At 40.1% G+C, this 21,081-nt stretch overlaps 3 protein-coding genes across 5 annotated transcripts; 2 read left to right on the top strand and 1 right to left on the bottom strand.

The window, feature by feature from the left end:
• Window positions 1–10,731: 10,731 nt before the first annotated feature.
• Window positions 10,732–12,958, top strand: LOC117455364 (uncharacterized). Its single transcript, XM_034094845.2, has 4 exons — window positions 10,732–11,114; window positions 12,149–12,242; window positions 12,330–12,417; window positions 12,510–12,958. Exons 1-4 carry the CDS (start codon window positions 11,009–11,011, stop codon window positions 12,915–12,917), a joined length of 696 nt encoding a protein of 231 aa, XP_033950736.1. The 5' UTR covers window positions 10,732–11,008; the 3' UTR covers window positions 12,918–12,958.
• Window positions 12,959–13,039: 81 nt separating this feature from the next.
• Window positions 13,040–16,214, bottom strand: LOC117455289 (putative nuclease HARBI1). Of its 2 annotated transcripts, none has more exons than XM_034094728.2 (4): window positions 16,022–16,214; window positions 14,743–15,570; window positions 14,364–14,576; window positions 13,040–14,168 (listed from the first exon to the last, which is right to left on the bottom strand). In XM_034094728.2, the coding sequence occupies exons 1-4, from the start codon at window positions 16,160–16,162 to the stop codon at window positions 14,079–14,081; spliced, it is 1,272 nt and encodes a 423-aa protein (XP_033950619.2). In that variant the 5' UTR covers window positions 16,163–16,214; the 3' UTR covers window positions 13,040–14,078. The 2 variants fall into 2 exon arrangements, with proteins under 2 accessions (XP_033950619.2, XP_033950620.2); XM_034094729.2 differs by having other exon boundaries at window positions 14,081–14,234.
• An 855-nt stretch (window positions 16,215–17,069) lies between these two features.
• Window positions 17,070–21,044, top strand: cfap20 (cilia and flagella associated protein 20). Of its 2 annotated transcripts, none has more exons than XM_034095201.2 (6): window positions 17,070–17,509; window positions 18,332–18,411; window positions 18,519–18,630; window positions 18,719–18,907; window positions 20,511–20,624; window positions 20,876–21,044. In XM_034095201.2, the coding sequence occupies exons 1-6, from the start codon at window positions 17,426–17,428 to the stop codon at window positions 20,876–20,878; spliced, it is 582 nt and encodes a 193-aa protein (XP_033951092.1). In that variant the 5' UTR covers window positions 17,070–17,425; the 3' UTR covers window positions 20,879–21,044. The 2 variants fall into 2 exon arrangements, with proteins under 2 accessions (XP_033951092.1, XP_033951091.1); XM_034095200.2 differs by having other exon boundaries at window positions 17,073–17,509; window positions 20,873–21,044.
• Window positions 21,045–21,081: the final 37 nt, after the last annotated feature.

Below are 21,081 nucleotides of genomic sequence, written 5' to 3'. Positions count from 1 at the left end.
TGCATCTGTATTTATTAAGGATGAAAAGTCATTCTTGACCTCTAGTATAGTAGAAAGATATAACTATCCAACATTCATAAGTATCTGTTTTATCCATGTCAGAGTATTTCCAACATTTAGGCAAAGATGCCATGAGAAATCCTAACGTATACTTTTTCGAGTAATGAATTCACATGGTAACAAACCATGTATCCACTGTTCACATAAGTATAGAGAAGCATATGTGAAAAATACTTTCTGATTTCATCTAAGAGGAAGTGGCTTTTGACAGAGAAACAATGTCGGGAGAGTTTTTCAGATTAGTTAAACATAATCTCCATACAGAGAAATGTTGCAATGTCTTTCCTAAATTGAATAACTTTGATGTAGATTTTTTTATTCGCAATTATACAAGTCATTAAACAATCAAATATGATTGCAAAGCTAGTGTTTTTTTATGGTGAAAATAAATCAGATTTTTGTTCCAGACCCATTTGTTTGTAGTGTAAAGACTAAAAGCATATCAGGATTGTTTCCAAACTTGTGCTGTTGCTGACTGTCTACTTTTAAATCATCTTCGAGCAGGGATTTGAACTAATGGCAGGAACTCCCATAATGTTTGATGGAGACAGATGGCTTAACCGTAGATGCTGTATAATAGACTTAAACAGCTCTAGTCTAAAGTGATGCAGTGTGCTCCAATGGGCTTAAAACAACGCAACATATTCCAGCTAAGTGAGCAGACACACTCCTTCTAATAACTAAAAGAACGAGTAATGACCCCGAGGCATGAAAAGTGGTCAACATCAGCAGAAGTTTATCCAGAGAGAGAGACTTTAGAAATCCTCATCCTATAAACAACGTTGTCTCGTACTGTAAAGATGACTAAATCTATCTTCATATGCGCTTTAAAAGGATGTGACATTTTCAACAAAGTAAAGAGTGTGACCTTGTGTGTTAATTTAAACGCAGAGTACAGTATTCACGTGAACCATGTCTGTGTGCTGCTTTTCATACACTTCTGACACATGTTATTTTGAACATGAGAAACAGTTTGTCTTGAACGCAAGTCACATCAATTTGATGAATGTGACACATCCTGTTTAAGGGAGCGAAGGCTTTAAAATCCTCCACAGGCCAATGCTGTTCACTTTCAAGAGGGTTAAGGTGAACTGTAACTGTACATTAAGCTAAAAATAGACCAATAATTTTAAAGGAAGTCTGGTTGAGATGAGAGGATGTGATGACGGATAGAATTGAGGAAAATAAGGCTTACATCTGAAGTGGAAAGCCACTAATAAAGATATGTATATTACAATGTGCTGGTCAATTTGTAATCTTTCTACTTTCAAGATTCAATGCCTAAATAAATTGTACAGTAGTATGACTAAGCTTTCACAACTCAAGAACCTTATCCCTGGGCTTTCAGACTTACATGTTCTTCATCAGCTGTTGCAGTTTGCTCAGTGGTCATCTGTTGACATTTCTCATATAAATAGTGATTTCATTGTTTTGTAAAACTATATTTTTGAAAGCCAAGAACCAACTTTGATACTTACACTGTATGATTAAATAAACTAATCGCGTTGGTGTTCTATCCTTATGATAGCTGCAAAACATTTCTGACTAAAGTGTGTTCAGCTCTCAAGAAATGAAGAGAGTGATATCATTCACCAAACACGCAGTACACAGTATTATTAAATATTCACATAAAAGGCTCATGAAAATACTGACATGTTTTAGATCATTTATTAAAATGAATCAATATTAGCAAACCCTTCATGTAAATGATGGAAAAGATTAAATACATAAAATGAAAACGGCTTTTTCTCAAGTATACATTGTAATATGATATTTCAACGAATTAGTTTAAATGAAGATATTTCACCATTCTGACATCTGAGTGAACGTTTTTCCATTTTCAATCCAGACTTGATTCCTTCTTTCTTAACTCAAAACAAATGGATTACCCTGTTAAAAGTGTTATTTGACAGACCTCCAAAATGTCTTTCCTTTCCTTATATTAACCAGAGATGGATGAGCTTGAATCTGTTAACACGTCCTGTCGGGGAAGGTCTTTCCACTCTTCATCATCACAGAGACACTCGCATAAAACATGGCAGAGGACATGGATCGAAAGACTGAAATAAAGCTGCATTCTGCCATCTAGTTCCTGATTTGGCAATTTCTTGAACATGTCATGTCCATAATACAAGGTTTGTGCGAATTATTATAATTAAGCAAATGATAGAGAATAAATATTAGAACCAATTTAACAGCTTACTTTAACCTGGATTCAGTAAATCCCAGGACATTACAGTGATATTTACTAACCAAGGAAAAACAACCTACCTTGTTAAGGCAGATGAAGAGTAAAAATATCCTTGTGCATAAAATCCACACACCGAGTTGCTGTCTTCACGTGTCCTCTGTTGTCGGTTTGAAGACCAAAGAGGGTGAGTTGGGATGTGAACACCGCTGGGTTGGACGATTCCTCAGGCGGCCGGACCTCCTCCTCATCTCTTTCTCTAGTCGTCCCCCTATCCCTAGGAGGGAATAGGGGAATAGCACAAAATACAGAAGGGTCTTCCCCTCCATCTTCGTCTCTTTTTGAATTTGTGATTTAAATGAAATGGAAGACGGGTAAATATAAAGTAGTGAACTGGCTGAGTAAAACAAGATTTCGACCAAAAAGCAAGACTCGCAGACAAGAAAGATACATTAAAAGCAACGTTTATTTTGGTTGTTGAGACAAGGAAAGATTGCCAAAAGGTATATCGGACAAAACAGGCAACAAGGGACACAAGATAGTTAGAGTCCAAAAAGGGAGAGTGGGAAAAACCTTACAAATCCAGGTGTGCAAAGCAGAGACTTATAACAAAGAACACTTAAAGTTATTGCTGCCAATTGTATACTTTCAAAATGATCTACATCACAATAAAGGTGCAACAAATAAAGGCAACTGCTGGTTGGATCGTGAAAAGCAGCATCTGCAATAACATTTAATTATGTGACTAAACAAAAAGTAGAGAAAAAGCGCAAAAATCAAGACACAGAAACACTTTCTTTTCTTTGTGAGACAAAGCGATGAGACTGAAATTGACTTTTTAATTCATGCGTGTTCTCAGTAAATAATAGTGAAGAAGCGGATAAAGTAATCGCAACTGTTTCTGTAGATAGTTTTAAAAAGCTGCCACCCTATGAAGTAGTTTAATTGAAATTACACACACACACACACACACACACACACACACGCACACACGCACGCACGCACGCACGCGCGCACGCGCGCACGCACGCACGCACACACACACACACACACACACACACACACACACACACACACACACACACACACACACACACACACACACACACACACACACACACACACACACAGAACTGTGGGTAGAGATGGGAAGAGGAGGACTTTTGACATTTATTTAAAAAAAGATATACTATTTGGAGTGAACCAGCACCTCATAAACCACAGTGACATAAACAACTATAAAGAATGGCCACCACTCAAGACAGTGTGTTTTTATCTATATCCAGGTGCATGTGTGTCCAGCTGTGTACAGTACATTTCAAACTGTCAAACAAACTGCTGTAGCACAGAACAATGGGCACATTTTAATACAAAGGGCCCCATCACATTGAAAAGACATACAAAAAGGCCCACCCCATCTGCAGCAGGTCACACAGACTTGTTGTGGTCATTTTTGTCTCTTTGCAGCTGTTTTGCACCTTTCTATTTGTTGTTACATCTGTTTGTAGTCATTGTGTGGGTTTTTTTGGGTTCATTTTGAGTTCCAGTGACTGCAACATGTCTCTTTAAGTGACATTTTATATGAGAACTAGAACCAGGGACCCCCTGATATGCTGGGTTGCTGGGCCTGTGCCTGCTAGGAACATTAAATAATCAATCCATGCAAAGACCTGCTCTGAATACCACTGAATTAATTAATCTTCTCTTTCTATGAAACTAATACAAATACGTTTGATTTATGTTGCATTACTGGTGATGTCATTTTGCAAAAGTCCTGGCTTATGTTTGATTGACTGTTTCTTGGCTTGTTCAAATATTTAAAACCTTTGAAACATCTATTCCAGCCCGGCTTGTTTAAAGTGCTGGAGACTGAGAGGAAGGATGTCCCACTTGACACTTTATGGGATTATAAAGGAGCCTTACTCGACATTGAGAAGCACCCCCGGGTTGTGGTCGAATAGTCCAAAAATCAGCTCCTAACGTCTAAACCTATCGTCTATTCCTTGACCTCTGTGTGAAATGTCACGTGATTAAGGGATAGTGGATAGGAGAATTCAAAAGGACTTAGGAGAAGAGACTGCAGTACTTTAGAGAATCGGACTTTCACTCTCCGACGTGATGCGCCAGCGGATGTCATAAATGTGCATCTGCTGCTGTGGGGAAACTATGGAAACTACAGTTTTCTATAGCGGACTACAACATGGATGTTTAATAAGAACGAGGGACTACTGTAGACTCATCTAGAGACTCTGCACCGTGCTCTGATGCTGTTGTTTTATGCTTAATGAACGTGGACAACAGAGAAACATATTCTTCATGACCAAAGTTGGAATTTAAATAAAAAAGGAAAGTGAAACTTATGCTCGTCACCCTCTCCCTCCGGTCCACATTAATACAAACTAGAGAATGCAATTCCTGAATAAATTTCTAGTGGGAATGCTTTATGCTGAAAATCTGACGCTAAACTGCTATGCTGAAATGTAATGTGAAAGAAGAAATTGAAGAATTTAGATTGAAATGATAAATGAACACAGGGGGCTTGAATGTGTGATGAGAGAAGAAAAGAAAGTAAAAAGGCTTGGAAAAGTAGCAGAATATTTGAACTGCAAACTTTTGAACTAACTTGATGGTGAATAATCTGTCGCCATGCCAACGGCATTTGATGACATCCCATAATATGCTTAGATGCGTTGATGGCTGCATCGTTACCAAACCTGTGAAGTTTTGGGGCGTTTGGAGCATTTTAACTGAAGTTGTGAGAAAACCGTGTTTCATGGTGAGCATTGTGTTGCCGTGGCAACGGCATTTGAAGAAATCTCAAAACTGTCTTGTAGATGTCTTCACGGCTGGACTGTTAGCACACATGTGAAGTTTGAGCACTTGTTGAACATTTTCATAGGAGTTATAGCGACATCATGTTTTATGGCGAGGGATGCGTTTCCATGGAAACGGCATATGGTGAGATCTCAGATTTGGCGTAGAGCTGTTGAGGCATGGACCGGTGATATTCAAGTGAAGATTGGGGACGATTGGGCCGTGTCGATTGGACTTACAGGTTACAGCCACATCATGTTTCATGGCGAGTGGTCTGTCACCATGGCAACGGCATTTGATGACACCCCATAATACGCTTAGATGCGTTGATAGCTGCATCGTTACCAAACCTGTGACGTTTTGGGCTGTTTGGAGTATTTTCACTGAAGTTATGAGAAAATGTGTTTTATGACATTACTCTCTCTCTTCTCTTGATCGCCCTCTCTCTCTTCTCTCTCTCTTCGTCATATGATGATGACACCCCATCATTGACAGAGCTGTTGAGGGCAGGACCATTAACCTCTATCTGAAGTCTGCTGCTCTGAGCATGTCAGTTGGAGTGATGACATCATCCTGTTCCATGGCACAGGTGTTTATATTTGAGCTAACGAGGCGTCCAGAGATCAAAGGTTTCCATTGTTCTGAATGAGAGATAAACCTCTTACATGTGAACGTTTTGTGGAAGAACCGTAACAGATATCTGTGAAATTTCAAAATGTGAAGCATGTCAAGGAAGTTGAGTATCTGAAGTGTAATGTTTGTGTAGTTTTGGGTTAATAATGTGGCCTTTTTGGCAGTTTAACTAAAGGTGTGCGGCTGCTACTGTGAGGAAATATCTGCCTGAAATTACAATGGGGTTTAATGGAGGCATGTTGAAGGTTTTTGTCACTTCATGCCCTCAAGAGGCATTTTGTTGAATTGTTTTGCTTAATTATTTATCATTTTTCAAGCTACGAGATGTTTTCCTACATTTGTCATGAAAAATTATGTCTCAGGAATGTAGGGTTTGGGAATTATGGCAGTTTAAAAAAAATATATGAAGGCAAATTTCAAGATGTTCTACCCTCTAGCTGTGACATCACACACTCTAGTTAATGTTAAAATCTGAAGAAAACCTCTAAAACAAGGTCTGTACAATGTTTAATATCTCTAAAAGTAAGAATGAGATTTAAAAGTTGTTTTACACGAATAATGTCAGAAAGATGTGTAACATTCTAAAGTTAGAATGAGGTTTCTGAGTGAAAGTATGAATGAACAGTTAGCAGTTGAAGTCGCATCAAGATTTGTTGAAGAATTTCTCCATTGACTTTAATGGTTACAAATGTGATGTATTGTGGGATGTATCTCTGGAATTATGAAAGTTATGAATGAGAAAAGTAATAGCCATCGATTCCCGACCGAGCTGAACGTTTTGATGTTCGAACGGAGTTTCTGCGATGTTCAATGCGGGAGGAGAAGAGGGCCAAAATAAGTCGGCGGAATAATAATAATAAACTTTTCGTGCGTAGAATAACAGTTAGTTGGAATGCTGTTAACAGCATTCCCACTAAATGATCCCAATATACGTATGATTGTATGAACTATGAAAAGATCTTAAAATCAATACAAATGTATTTATTGTAAATGTTAACATCTATCACTGTGTATATCACCATTCAAACGTCTTTTAAAAGTTTAACAAACCCCACACAGCTCATAAAGACTGTGAAATGTTGACTTTATAATTTCAGTAAAAACTAAAGTTCATATTTATCTTTTTGATTATAATACTGATGAACGTTCAAAACAAAGCACTTTGGCAAGTTACCACATACGTTTTAAAATGCTTAATAAGCACCGTAAATGTCATAATTTCTCGGTCATAGTCGGTTGTTTCCGTGAACGGCCGACTGTTGTAACTTGTGTGATGGCAAATGCTGCGGCTGCAAGGCATTGTGGGGCAGCATTTTCTCCTTTTCTTTCGTAAAGGAAGGTCCAGTGGTTCCTAAGCTAAAGGAGGTTATAAAGGAAGTTTGAAACCTCCTTTCCTATCATAGAGAATTCGAACGGCACTTATCATGGCTGCCACTGAGGTACTTCCGGGTCATTTCACTCCGTTAGGAAGGTTCCTATAGTCCAGTGGTTCTCAAACTTTTTCTGTCATTCCCCACTTTGAACAGGTGGGCCTTTTCAAGCCCCACCTGTTCCTCATCGCTCCAATAAAATGGTAGGCCAAGCTTAAAATTGTCAAATGTATCGTTCTATAACAGGGGTCTCCACATTTTTTTAGGATGAGGGTTACTTTCAAAAAATAAAACAAGTCGTGAGCTACTTTTACTCCTCTTTTTTGTTTTTTTGCAGTGTATATATTTAGCGCATTTTAACATTATTATATGCTACCTTTAACCTTTGAGTGCTGTTTGGGTCTGTGGGACCCGTTTTCAGTGTTTACTAAAATAAAATGTATGCAATTTAATTATTTTAACCTGCTTTATTTGGTGGTGGACGTCACATCCTCGAGGGTCCGGGGCCATGCACCCCCAGGAAGATTTTTTTTAAATGTTGAAGTTGAATGCATCAATCTGGTGCACTTTGAGCTAGGGCTGCTCAATTAAATCGTATTTTAATCGCAATTACGATTTTGGCTTGCAACGATTATGAAAACAACATAATCGAAATAAAACGATTTTATATATTTTTTAAATAGGTTTTTCAGTTGAATTATACTTAAAGTTCAGGGTAATCAACTGTTAAAAACATACTTTTCAAATTATTGAAATGACCCGGAAGTACTTCAGTGGCAGCCATGAAAAGAGCCGTTCGAATTCTCTAGACAGAGGGTGGCCGTTTCTCAATCGCGAGGATTTTGGCTTCCAAGCCAATATTTCAAGGATGCTACGTCATTGAGTGCCGCCGAAGGACTGTTCCAATCTCCAGCATACTTGGAATTCCACCGAGGCCGCGTCCTTGGTTTGGGGGAAATTTCGAGGCTGCACATGGGTAGACTATGCGTCCTTAAAATCCCCACAATGCTTTGCGCACGGACCAATTTCAAAAACCCTTGCGGAGAATGGCTGAACCGACGCAGCACACATTTAAATGTAAGTATGTAGTGGCGTAGAACATGTGTTGGTAAATATGTTACTTTGTTACATTTGTTTGTTATCACCAAAAATGTGTTCCGTGAAAGTAAAGCAAGTTCATAATTAGATAGACATTGTGAGGTATTTATTTTTGGTACAGTTTATGTTGAAACCGTTAGAGAGAGTGGCACACTTGTTAGCCTGTTCCATTCTTCTTCGTTTTCCGCAGCCGTGGCTTGGAAGTATACTTGCTTCGTTTCTGAAGGAAGTGACTTGGAAGTATGCGACTACCAAGCCAGCATCCTCGCGATTGAGAAACAGCCAGAGTTTCTAAATGTCAAGGAAGGATGCTCCAGAGCCACTATTTCAAGGATGCTACGTCATCGAGTCCCGCCGAAGGACTGTTCCAATGTCCAGGCTCCTTGGAATTCTACCGAGCCCGGTGTCCTTCGTAGCGAGAAATGTAAGGCGGGGCCTCTCATATGACGAACACCTGCACACTTGCTCGCCTGTTCCACTCTTCGTTTTCCGAATGCCAGGAAGGATTCTTGCCTAGCTTCTGAAGGAAGTGACTCGGAAGACATGTTCTACCAAGGAAGCGTCCTCGACATTGAGAAATACCCAGAGTCTACTCTAGAGTCTAGATGATGGGAAAGGAGGTTTGAAAATTCCTTTATAACCTCCTTTAGCTTAGCAAACACTGGACTTTCCTTTACGAAAGGAAAGGAGAAAATGGAAACAACCGATTATGACCGAGAAATTAGTATCATGAAAGTTACGATACTTTTTACCTTTTAGCATTTTACAACTTATGTGGAAACTTGCTGTGAGAACTTAAAGTGCTTTATTTTAAACGTTCAACACTATAATAATCAAAATATAATATTAACGTTGTTTTAATGAAATGATCAAATAAAGTCAACATTTCATAGTGTTTACTCGGCTCGTGTGGGGTTTCTTAAACTTTTAATAGATGTTTTAATAGTGGTATACACAGTGATAGATTTTAAGGACTAACACACGTTTATAATAAATACATTTGTATTTATTTTAAGATCTGTTCATACAACAATACGTATTGGGATAATTTGTATTAATGTGGACCGGAGGGTGAGGGTGACAATAAGCATAAGTTTCACTTTCCTTTTTTATTTAAATTCCAACCTCGTTCATGAAGAATATGTTTCTCTGTTGTCCCTGTTCATACAGCATAACACAACACCAAGGGTGTAACTTTGGTTTGAGAAGTGGGGGGGGACACACAAAACAGGGGGTCCTCCGCAATTTCTAAAAATATATTAGGACTAGTGTTAACAAATCCAAGAAAAATGTGTATTGTATATAACGAGTGTGCACACTTATCTAGTATCCTATCCATGTGAACCTGTTTTATTTGTGATGACCTCACATCCTCTAGGGGGGTCCGGGGCCATGCACCCCGGGAATTATTTAAATTGAAGTTGAATGCATCAATCTGGTGCACTTTGAGGGCAACATTAAGAGATTTATGGATACAGTTCTCAACACTCATATGAAACAGAACTGTATATATTTCAATAATCTAAAAACCATTAGAATATGCTCAACCAATAACAAATCATTGATAAACTCCTCTCTCCCATCTTTATCTAGTCTGCATTCTTTCTTGTTATTTATGCATATTTGACTAATCACTCCCCTTTCAAACTGTGTTTTATATTTTTGTACTGACCTATAGTACACATTGGAAGGATTTCTTAACTTATTTTATATACAACTAATATTACATGGAAATATGTGTTTACATCCAGATGACCAAACCGTTTGAGACCCACTGAGATAATTTAGATTAAAGTTTACAATCTAATCACTCAGAGTCCTTTACCTCCCTGAGCTGACGTTATTTATCTCTCAGTCCGACAGGAGAGGACTCTCCCTCTTCTTATTGTTGAAACAGCTTATCTCCGTTAGCTACTTCATCGAGTGCCGCCGAAGTACTGTTCCAATCTCCAGCATACTTGGAATTCCACCGAGGCCGCGTCCTTGGTTTGGGGGAAATTTCGAGGCTGCACATGGGTAGACTTCGGCCCATTCCCAAACCGCCCCCTACACCCTACCCCTCCGTTTGCGCGTTCACGGGGAGGGTCCGCCATATTAAGGGCTGTTCCAAAGCAACGAGTGTGGAGCGGTGTGGAGGGGGAGTGGGCTATCAAGCCCTCAAACAGCGAGTCTGCAGCGATGCTGACTTGAGACCGGTCTCTACCTGACCGGAGTCACGCTGTGTGTGTCCGTCAGGAAACAAGCTGTTAAAAAGTAGTTCCAGCAAACATCCACTGATAAACTACGATGTTAACAACCTCATGATGACCTCATATGTTTTTAATTTAGGATCATACCTGTGTTTAGTCAAGAAAAAGGTAAAATTGTGCATTTTATTATAAAGTTGTGTATATTTACAGACCGTTGCAAAAACTAAGAAGCTTATAAACATCAGGTTTAAAACTAAAAGAGCTTTGAAACACAATGAAAGATGTTTGGAGTTTTATTTGAGTTATTAATTGAAACTTTTTTTCTAAGAGATCCTATTTGAAACCGTTGTATACAGTTACGGCATTTCCTGTTTCTGCCGGAGAGGGGCGAGGCCGTCCCAAAGCTTGCTGCTGTATTTACTCCCTCCGTCTGACAGGATGGAGCCTCGTTGAGCTGCGAGTGTGGCTACAGACGGAGTTCACTCCGTCACGGAGGGGTAGGGTCGAGGGAGTGGTTTGGGATTGGGCCTTGGACTATTCGACTGCAGCCGGATGCTACGTCATTGAATCCCGTCGAAGGACTGTTCCGATGTACAGGATCCTTGGAATTCTACCGAGGGCTGAATACTTTGTTGCACGGAATTTCGAGGCTGCTCATGTGTATCCTCGGCGGTTTTAAAGGACCCACAATTCTTTGCGCACGGACCAATTTCCCTAATCTTTGGCGGGAAATGGCTGAATCGAAGCAGTACACATTTAAATGTAAGTATGTTCAGTGGCGTAGAAAATGTGTAGTGTTGGTAAATGTGTTACTTTGTTAAATGTGTTACCACCATAAAGTATTCCGTGAAAGTAAAGCAAGTTCATAATTAGCTAGGTACATCGTGAGGTAGGCTAATTATGTCAGTATGGCATGTCTTCACTTAAGTTCGCTAGCTCATCGATATAAAACCTATGAGAAGTAACTGCGGTCAAGCCAGCCTCCACTTCGGATAACACAGTCAAGCCAGCCCCCACGTTGTATTGCGTTGCGCGAATATCCTATGCATTACGGTAGAGGCCTGTAAAAACTGCCTTCAAAATAAAAGCGCTGACTCGGTCAATAACAAATATACCTAAAAAACATAACAGACATATTCATATATACTGGAGCTTAAATTAAGAAATATGTACTATATAATGTGATCAATAATAATTTAAAACAAACTACGTATAACTACCACATTATAACTGTGAATGTACAACTTAAGGATACAGTTGTGAAGACATATCTGACCACATTCATTATTAAAATGTCCATTTCCACTGGGTGACTAATTTCAATTGATGTTGACACCATCTCGCAACACTCCAAAAATAACATGACTTTCTGAAGCACAATTTAAAATGTATGCTGTTTAAAATCTCAAATTAGATCTATTGTCCATCTATATTTTGATTATCATTTAATGGAAACTGTCCATAATCAAAGAGTCATTTGAAGTCAATCAAAGACTAATCACTCCAGGGTGATAGCAGGACACCCCATCTAGTCAATCAGAGAACAGGACAATCTGATGTACAGTTTCAAAATAAAAGACCTTTGATATCTCATTTCATCCCTCTGTTTTTAGATAAGAGTAAAACAAAAACTCTCCAGTATCAAATACTTATTTCACTTCAGGGTTATAGCAGGACACCCCATCTAGTCACTCAGAGAGAATTCATGTCTGTTGCCGGATTTGCCAGTGTTTGGCCTGGTATTCATTAATTACACAAGGCATTATACATACTTTTGTTTCTTGTGTTTTCTCAAGGGAATAAGGAACAGACCGAGGCATTTATACGCCACCGTGTTGAGCACCGGCACCTTTTCACGGGCGGTAGGGACACCGCCGCCAATGGTTATCGGTGAGAAGCAAGTGAGATTGTTTAGGTAGTAAATATTGTTCAAGATGTAATTTAATCGCCGCTTTCTCCTTTTTATCATTTACATAGGACAATTTTGGCAAAAATGGGGGTTATGGGCAAGGTAACCCACACCCAAGCCAAAAAGAAATGGGACAATCTGAAAACCAAGTACAAGGTGGGAGAGGTTATATAGACATGATTATATGTATTATGTTTTCATATATTAATGCGTGTATGTAATGTATGTATTTGGTCTTCACTGTTCAGGAATGCAAGTGTCCCGCCTCAGGACAGGGCACTGACGACGGGAAACCGACGGCAGCGACTTGGCCCTGGTTTGTCCTAATGGATGAGGCATTAGGGCAGTCTGCGGCCGGCTTGCCCCCCGGCCTGATTGCCTCCATCAAAGAGGACAATCCAGGGCCAAGCACTGCCCAGGAAGGTCAGAGAGGGCGAGGGGATGAGGATGAGGAGGAGGAAAAATACAAGGATGACACGGAGAGACAGAGAGGAGGAGGCGGAGGAACGAAAAAGAGGGAGAGAGAGGATCCCTTCCTTAATCTCTTAAGGGAAGACCTCCTCTATCAGAGAGAGGCAGAAGAGAGGAGAGCAGCAGAGGCCCGAGAAAGATTTGAAAGGTTCTTTGCTCTCTTAGAGCGTTTTGCACCAAAATAAATAATTGAATTAAAATGTAATTAAAATGAACCTTGTTTTGACTTTGGCTCTTTTGTTGATATTTGTGGTTTATGCTAGAATGTGCACCAATATGTGTAAAAAAGGTTTGCAGACATCAAGTATGATATATGAATACAAATTGTATTATTCATTTATTGCCAGGTAGGTTCACACGTACAAGGAATTTGACTTGATGTCATGGTGCATACATCAAATATAAAAAAGTACACAACTAACTATATTAAGAACACTGTAAAAAAAATATAGATGGATAGCAATAAAGTAAAGCAGTAATTTACAGCGAAATAGAATGCAGTGAATTATAGATGCCTTAAACTGTGAGTTTTCTCTGGAAGTTTTTCCTTGTACGATGTGAGGGTCTAAGGACAGAGGGTGTCGTTTTTCTCATACTGATATTCTGAACAATCTGTGCCGTTGTATTTGCTGTAAAGTGTCTCTACTGTAGGCTATTTTTATTATATGTACAGCACTTTGGCTCGACCAAAAATCGTTTATAAATGTGCTATATAAATAAAACTTGATTTGATAGAATATAAAATATCAAATGTGTGCAGTAAGCAATATTTGAACATTGTGTGCATTAATGTAATGCATATAGAGTCTGCGTTATGGCTGAGGCAAAGTGTCGGTGGGGGGGCCGGGCCTTGTTTGAGAGGCCGGTAGCGGAGGGGAAGAACTGTTCAGGTGGCGAGAGGTTTTGGTCCTGATGGAGCGCAGCCTCCTGCCAGAGGGGCGGGGGGTGAACAGTTTGTGTCCAGGGTGGGAGGGGTCGGCCACTATCCCCGCCTCAGGGTCCTGGAGGCGTGGAGGGATGGCAGATTACAGCCGATCACCTTCTCTGCAGAGCGGATGACACGCTGCAGCCTGCCCTTATCCTTGACTGTGGCATACCAGATGGTGATGGAGGAGGTGAGGATGGACTCGATGATCGAGGTGTAGAAATTCACCATCATTGTCTTTGGCAGGTTGAATTTCTTCAGCTGCCTCAGGAAGAACATCCTCAGCTGGGCTTTTTTGATGAGGGAGCCGATGTTCTGCTCCAATTTGAGGTCCGATGATGGTGCCCAGGAAGCGGAAAGACTCCACAGCAGTTACTGGGGAGTCACACAGAGTGATGGGGCGGGTGGGGCTGCGTTCTTCCTAAAGTCCACAACCATCTCCACTGTCTTGAGAGCGTTGAGCTCCCGGTGGTTGTCCCTGCACCAGGTAACCAGGTGGTCCATCTCCTACCTGTAGGCAGAATTGGTGATTTTATGATTTTCTTATGGCTGCTTATCCTCCAGGACTTTTTCAAGGCTGCATACAGAAGGAGAAAGTTTGATGTTAGTTTAGTGGTTCTGTCCTGGAGAGATGATCATTTTACAAAATACAGTTACTCAAGTACATAAGCAGATTGTGACATGGGATTTGAGCCATTTTTTTCACCTGTGCAAAATAGTCATAGTCCAGTGGAGCAACAGCAAGTGCGGACACCTCGTTGACAAGGGCCGCACGCCATGCTGCTCCCCTCTCACTCTCCCCACCACCTTCATGCGCAGCAGGTGGCTGGTTGACCTCCTCCAGGGCGGCATCTTCTGGAAGTAGGTCATCCCCAACCCCGACACATATATTGTGTAAAATTACACAGGCTGTCACAACCTGTGCACAAGGCAGAGCAAAGAAAGGACAAAACAAAGTGTGATGCATAGTATCTATCATATGTGACTATGCAATTACGCATTAAGACAGTCTTAGTATAGCAGGATAAGGATATTAGGATTTCAATTAACTAATTTGCTACAGAAACATTAGAATGATTCATTACCTTAGGGACAAACTTAGGATGTACTTCAAGTGCTTCTAAAAAGATGCTCCTGAAGCGGGTTTTCAGCACCCCAAAGGCCCGCTCAATGATTGAACGACCCCTGGAGTGATGGTAATTAAACCGTTGTTCTGCCATGCCTCTCACTGGCCTCTTATATGGTGTGATAAGGGCCAGGGGTTCCTGCAGACATGGGGAGCCACCATCAGCTAGGATGAAATACCCTGGGGGAGGGTAAGTCCCCCTAGTGTAGATGGGGCTGTTCTTAAGAATCCCTGCATCATCCACGGATCCTGGGTAACCCACAAAAATGTCAATAAAGCGTCCCTGATGGTCACAGACAGCCTGCAACACAACTGAAGGGAACAGCTTCCTATTGCAGAAGTCTTGACCATCAGGGCCACCTGGGCATTTGATTCGGATGTGGCAGTCGTCAATTGCCCCAGCTGCCTTGCTAAAGGCTTGGTGGTGAGCCAACCGGGCAAAACCCTCACCAACCACCTGCAAGTCCTCAACGCGTGGGAGACGGACAAACTGGGGCAAGACGGCCACCACCTCATCCACCATCCTGTGGACAATGCGGTGAACAGACGGCAGAGGCACATCGAACGCACGGGAGACCACTCTGTAAGCGGAGCCACTGGCAATCCAAAACAAAAAAACAAGGGTCTCCAGAGTTGGCCCCCATCCATGTTGCCTCTCCGTCTTCAGCGCCACTAGGAGCTGCTGGATGGCCTCCCTGCCCAGCCGAAAGTCAGGGCGGGTGTCCTCGTCTGCAAAATACCTCTGGAGGACTGGCACGGTGGCATTAATTATGCAGTAATGATGGGCCTGCATAACATAAAGAATAGAGGGCAGTTTAAGTTGACTTAACATTTGTTAATTGTTGTTTTTTTCAAAACTGCTATTTGCTTGTGTGTGTGTTTACATTATTAAAAACACAATTTCAATGTGATTACACATTTTCTCCGCATCGATAAGTGTTAGAACGACTACAAACATGCACAAACTATATGCAACATTGACACGTGAGAAAAGTGTTGCTTGCTTAATGTGCGCGGGAAGCATGCAAGAGGGAATAGCAAGGGGAGTCTACCAAGGGGGATTCAAACCATCATGACAAGACAACTCACAAACTAACTATGGAGTTATTATGAATGCTTCATTTACTTGATTCACAGATTAGAGAATACAACTCGTAAGGAACGCAAGCGGCAAGACTTATTTAACTAGCTTACCCATTCTCCCAACACTTAATCAAACAATATATTATTTCTCCTACCCGAGCAGGTCGTCCTCTGCAAAGGCGCCGACAGTACATCATCCTCCTCCTAGCAGACAGACGCCGACGATACTCCAGCTCTATCTCGTCCTCCATCTCAAAAAATTTATGGATAAAAGATAACAACAAAAACGTATCCATCTTCGATCTTTGCAAATCAGTAATGAGTCTTCTTCTTCTTCTTCTTCTTCTTCTTCTTCTTCGGTGTTTATTGGCCGTTGGCAAACCAACTTGTAGGTGCATTACCGCCACCAACTGGACTGGAGTGTGGACAAGAGACTATGCAGAAAAAATAATAAACAAAAAGAAAGAACAAATAAATAAAACTCTTATTTTAAATGTATCAATTTCTCTTAGAAACGTAATAATTTCAAAATATATATTGCCTGATGTTTTCCCTAACAGCCCTGAAAGCGAAAAGTTATGGTATTTTGCTTTCTTCAGTGTCTGGAAAAGCACATTCCTCAGAGTAATATATTTCCTGCAATGCAATAAAACATGTTCGACAGTTTCTTCTGGATTGAGAGTCCTGTATGACCTTATTCTCATCCGAGAAATTACATTATCTTCCCTTCTTTTAAACCCCCCCTTCCTTCCATCCCCCACGTACATTTGCATTTTATAAAGATGTCTTCCTGTATCATTAATGTCCCAATGTTCTTGCCATGTTGTTTGTGGATAGATATTTCTGTATGAATGTTTTAACCTCCGCTTTGCTAAGTGGAACTTCTATGTCTGTTCGTCATTCTGAGTGTTTGTTTTATGAGTCTTCAAACAAATCGTGCTCAATTTAAGGCGGGGTCTTGCATATGACACACACCTGCAGGCTGCACATCTGCTAGCCTGTTCCATTATTCGTTCTCCGAATGCTAGGAAGGATTATTGCCTAGCCTCTGAAGGACCTGACTCAGAAGGACATGTCCTACCAAGGAAGCGTCCTCGACTTCTATCTATACGGCGCTGGGCTAGCTTTTCGTTGCCACAGCTACCGAGTTGCGTAACCATTTAAAAAGACCCGACCTGAACAACGCCAAGAGCTTCTGTTCCTTAGGAACACCAAAATAACAAGAAGGTGAACATCAGCCTTCTTTACTTTAACAAGCACTTCGAGATTTGTCTTGGCAGATGAGAAGCGCTATATAAATTAAATATATTATTATTATTATTATTATTAACATGTCCCAGGGAGGACGTGTGGGGATATCACAAAACAAGACAAGTCTGAGTTAACCAAAACGTTTTAACTTCTGACAGCGGAACGGGTTATTTTGTACCGCACGGAACCAGTTGCGTTGGGGACGGAAACTAAATCTGTAAACAAACGTAAACCTATTAGCTAGCAACAGTTTTAGTTAGTAGACGTAAACACATGTGCAAAGACACTGTGGTCTAAGCTCAAACAAGATGTTTAAAAACACGTTTCAAAGCGGATTCTTGTCTATTTTATACAGCATCGGCAGCAAACCACTTCAGATATGGGATAAAAAGGTGAGCAGAGTTACTTATTATTATTATAACTAGCTTCCTTAGCTAACGTTAGCCGCGCTAGAGCTAACTAGCGTTAGCGTATGTGTCTCTGTTGGAGCTTTAGCTTGTTTTTCGTATACGCTAGAAGCTTACATTGTTTTATTCGATAAGTGGATTTAATCGGATCTATTAAGATGGTATCGTTATAATAAAATCATTGATTTATTTAGTTAACCCCATTTTTCAAGAACGCTGGCAACCCCAGTTGATATTTCCTGTTGTTGATAGTCTGAAACACAGGTTACAGTAATGATTCAAAGCATAAGCATTGATCTGAAAATAAAGTATGGGTCTTGTGTTGCTCATAAAACATCGAACATTTGACAACCACTAGTTTTCAGTCATTGTTAAATAACTAATGCAGGATACTAGGTGGACCAAAAGGCGCTGTTGCCATGCAACAATTAATAACAGAAGATTCTGAGGTTAACTCACTTTCAACACCTTGATATGTTATGTGTTGTGCCTGTTGTAAGATTAAGTTAAAACTCACAATGTTATATCCAGATTGTTTTACCAAGAAACTGAGATAAAATGTTAGCCTCATAACACATTTATATTCATGTCGTTTTGAAATATTTGGGAGCTTGCTTTACTTCATGCAGTTTACATTCATATTTAAATGCATCCTTACCTTTTAAACAGTATGTCACAGTTTATGTAGAAGAAGAATTATCTAGAAATATTAAGTGAAATTATGGTGACAGCCATCCTAAACCAATGTGACATGGCTTGATTTCTTTATGTACATTTTAAGAAAATACAATTGCTGTGCTTTCACAGGTTAGAAATGGTCATATCAAGAGAATCACAGACAATGACATCCACTCCATGGTGTTGGAGGTCGAGGGAGCAAACGTCAGGTGAGTTTGTGACTATTTTAACCGATTTTTTAGCTTGACTCATTATTAAAGCTCTAGTCACTAATTTACCACCCTTTTATTTTAATTGTAATTTCTTCTCTCTGCAGCACCACATATATAACATGTCCTGCAGACCCTAAGAAGACGTTGGGCATCAAGCTTCCTTTTCTCGTTATGATCATCAAAAATCTCAAGAAGTATTTCACCTTTGAAGTCCAGGTGATGTTAACATTCTTGCAGATACAAAACACTTCCATGTCTTGGTGGCAGAAACAAACAAATCAAGCTTTCTTTTTCTATATTGCAGGTGTTGGATGATAAAAATGTTCGGCGACGCTTTCGGGCGAGTAACTATCAAAGCACGACACGAGTGAAGCCGTTTATCTGCACAATGCCCATGAGGCTGGATGACGGCTGGAACCAGATTCAGTTTAACCTGTCAGACTTCACCAGGAGGGCTTATGGGACCAATTACATCGAGACGCTGCGTGTACAGGTGAGTGGACAGGAAACGGGCGAACTGTCTCCAGATGCTACTTGCACTTTCACTAGTGTGACATAATAATAAAAATAATAATAATAAAGCTTTATGCAGACCCGGCGCCAGAGAGGGCCAGGCCCTCCCATTTGACATTTCTGCCCTCCCCAATAAACACGTTTTTTTTTTAAATAACCTGTGAATTTTACTGCTACGATGTATGTGATGTCGGATAGTAACTACACAAAAAGATCGTAGGCTACGTCAAATCAATTAATGTGTCTTTTGTGATTTGTGATTCGTCCACATTTAGACCAATCACAGCGTCACACTACTCTGGATTTGTTTTTTATTATGCATTCTGTAGACTCCCATTTCTGTTTAAATTACAAAATGGACATCAGAAATTGGCTTACAACCACGAGTAGGTCTAAGGATTTATTACAAATAAATTGCGATGAAAGAACTACAGCCGATGGTGCTGCTGGCGACCCTGCACCTTGCAGCAGCACGCCTTAGTGTTACTAGCTTGACCTCAGCAAACCCCGGGGCTGAGTTAGCGAGCCCAATCCTTCGATCCTTCAATCCATTCCATTCTTCAGGCAAACGGCGTCTCCAGCTTTATTAGCATAAAGCTGTAAGTAGAATGTTTGCATGTCAATTAATATGTCAGTGCTTACTGCGCCACATTACACCTTGCATCATGTGGTGTCGCTCTGTATTATTATGTTTGCTGCTCCGGTCAGCGGTTGTCCAAGTTTAAGGCCCAAGCAAAGCTGTTGCTGTTATGTTTTTATTTCAAATTTGTGCCTTGCTCATGAGTTACCAGTGTTTGTTACCCTTTATTTGTGTATTTATTTGCGATAGGTGTGCCCATGTGTAGATTTGTTCTGGCTTTATGTATATTGCATTTTTCATACAGCACGTGCAGCTCAAAGTGCTTGACAAAATGGCACACATCACAATTAAAAAATATAAATAAACAACAATAAATTCCCCTCAGATCATAATAAAGACCTTTACAGATACACGCAGCATAGCTACAAAATATAACATGTTAACAGGTTAAGAAACACAAGGAGGTAAAAGGTATGATAATACAAATAAAATACAATAAAATAAATAATGATTCCTCTCTGGGGAAAAAAAAGACCCACGACTAAGTGAATCGATGCAACAATATGAAACCCTACAAAAATAAAATAAACATATAGGTACAACAAAAATAAAAAGATAAAAGTATTATTTCTAAATTCATATTTCTAATAAAGGGTAAACAATTCAAATATTAAAAGACCAACGTAAAAGGAAATATTGCTATTAAAACTGTTCAATATATAAGATAAAACCCTTTTAAGACCTATAAGATAAATAAAACAATATAAAAGTAGGTAAATAATAAAGACTAAAAGACCATTTAAAAGGGGTGGGGGGGTAGCTAATCTAAAGATTTGTCTTTAGCTGTCGTTTAAAAATGTCCACTGAGTTGGCCTCTGATATTTCCTGGTAGGGTGTTCCACAGTTTGGGAGCGTAGTGGATAAAAGCGGGCTGACCCATTTTATTTTGACATTTGTAAGATTGTACTATTTTTATAATGAATAAAGCTATGTTTCGTTTCAGATCCACGCTAACTGTCGAATAAGGAGAGTGTATTTCTCAGACAGACTGTACTCTGAGGACGAGCTCCCTGCAGAGTTCAAACTCTACCTGCCCGTCCAGAACCAAAAGACCAAGGTAAAAAAAAAACACACACACACACACACACACACACACACACACACACACACACACACACACACACACACACACACACACACACACACACACACACACACACACACACACACACACACACACACACACACACACACACACACACACACACACACACCACATAAAACCAGATCTTTATGTTTGCACATTTACAGTTTGTTTAAAAAGATGATAGATATTTGATCTGACACTTTGTTTGTTTCTTGCAGCAGTAAGGATTCTCCCCTGCACCGTCCCCCCTGAGCTGATGTGGAGTTTAGCTGTAAGATATAACTGTGTGTAAACATGTGATGAACTTTAAAACTTTGCAATATTGTGAATTTTGAGTTTTGATTGCCGTCTTGTGTTGCTTTCTGCACAATAAAGTATTTTATGTACTCATCTGTCATCACAGTTTTAAATATAATATAATCTATAG

This window comes from Pseudochaenichthys georgianus, chromosome 11 (assembly GCF_902827115.2).
Source record: "Pseudochaenichthys georgianus chromosome 11, fPseGeo1.2, whole genome shotgun sequence".
Taxonomy (NCBI): domain Eukaryota; kingdom Metazoa; phylum Chordata; class Actinopteri; order Perciformes; family Channichthyidae; genus Pseudochaenichthys; species Pseudochaenichthys georgianus.
This window is presented reverse-complemented; position numbering and strand designations above follow the sequence as displayed.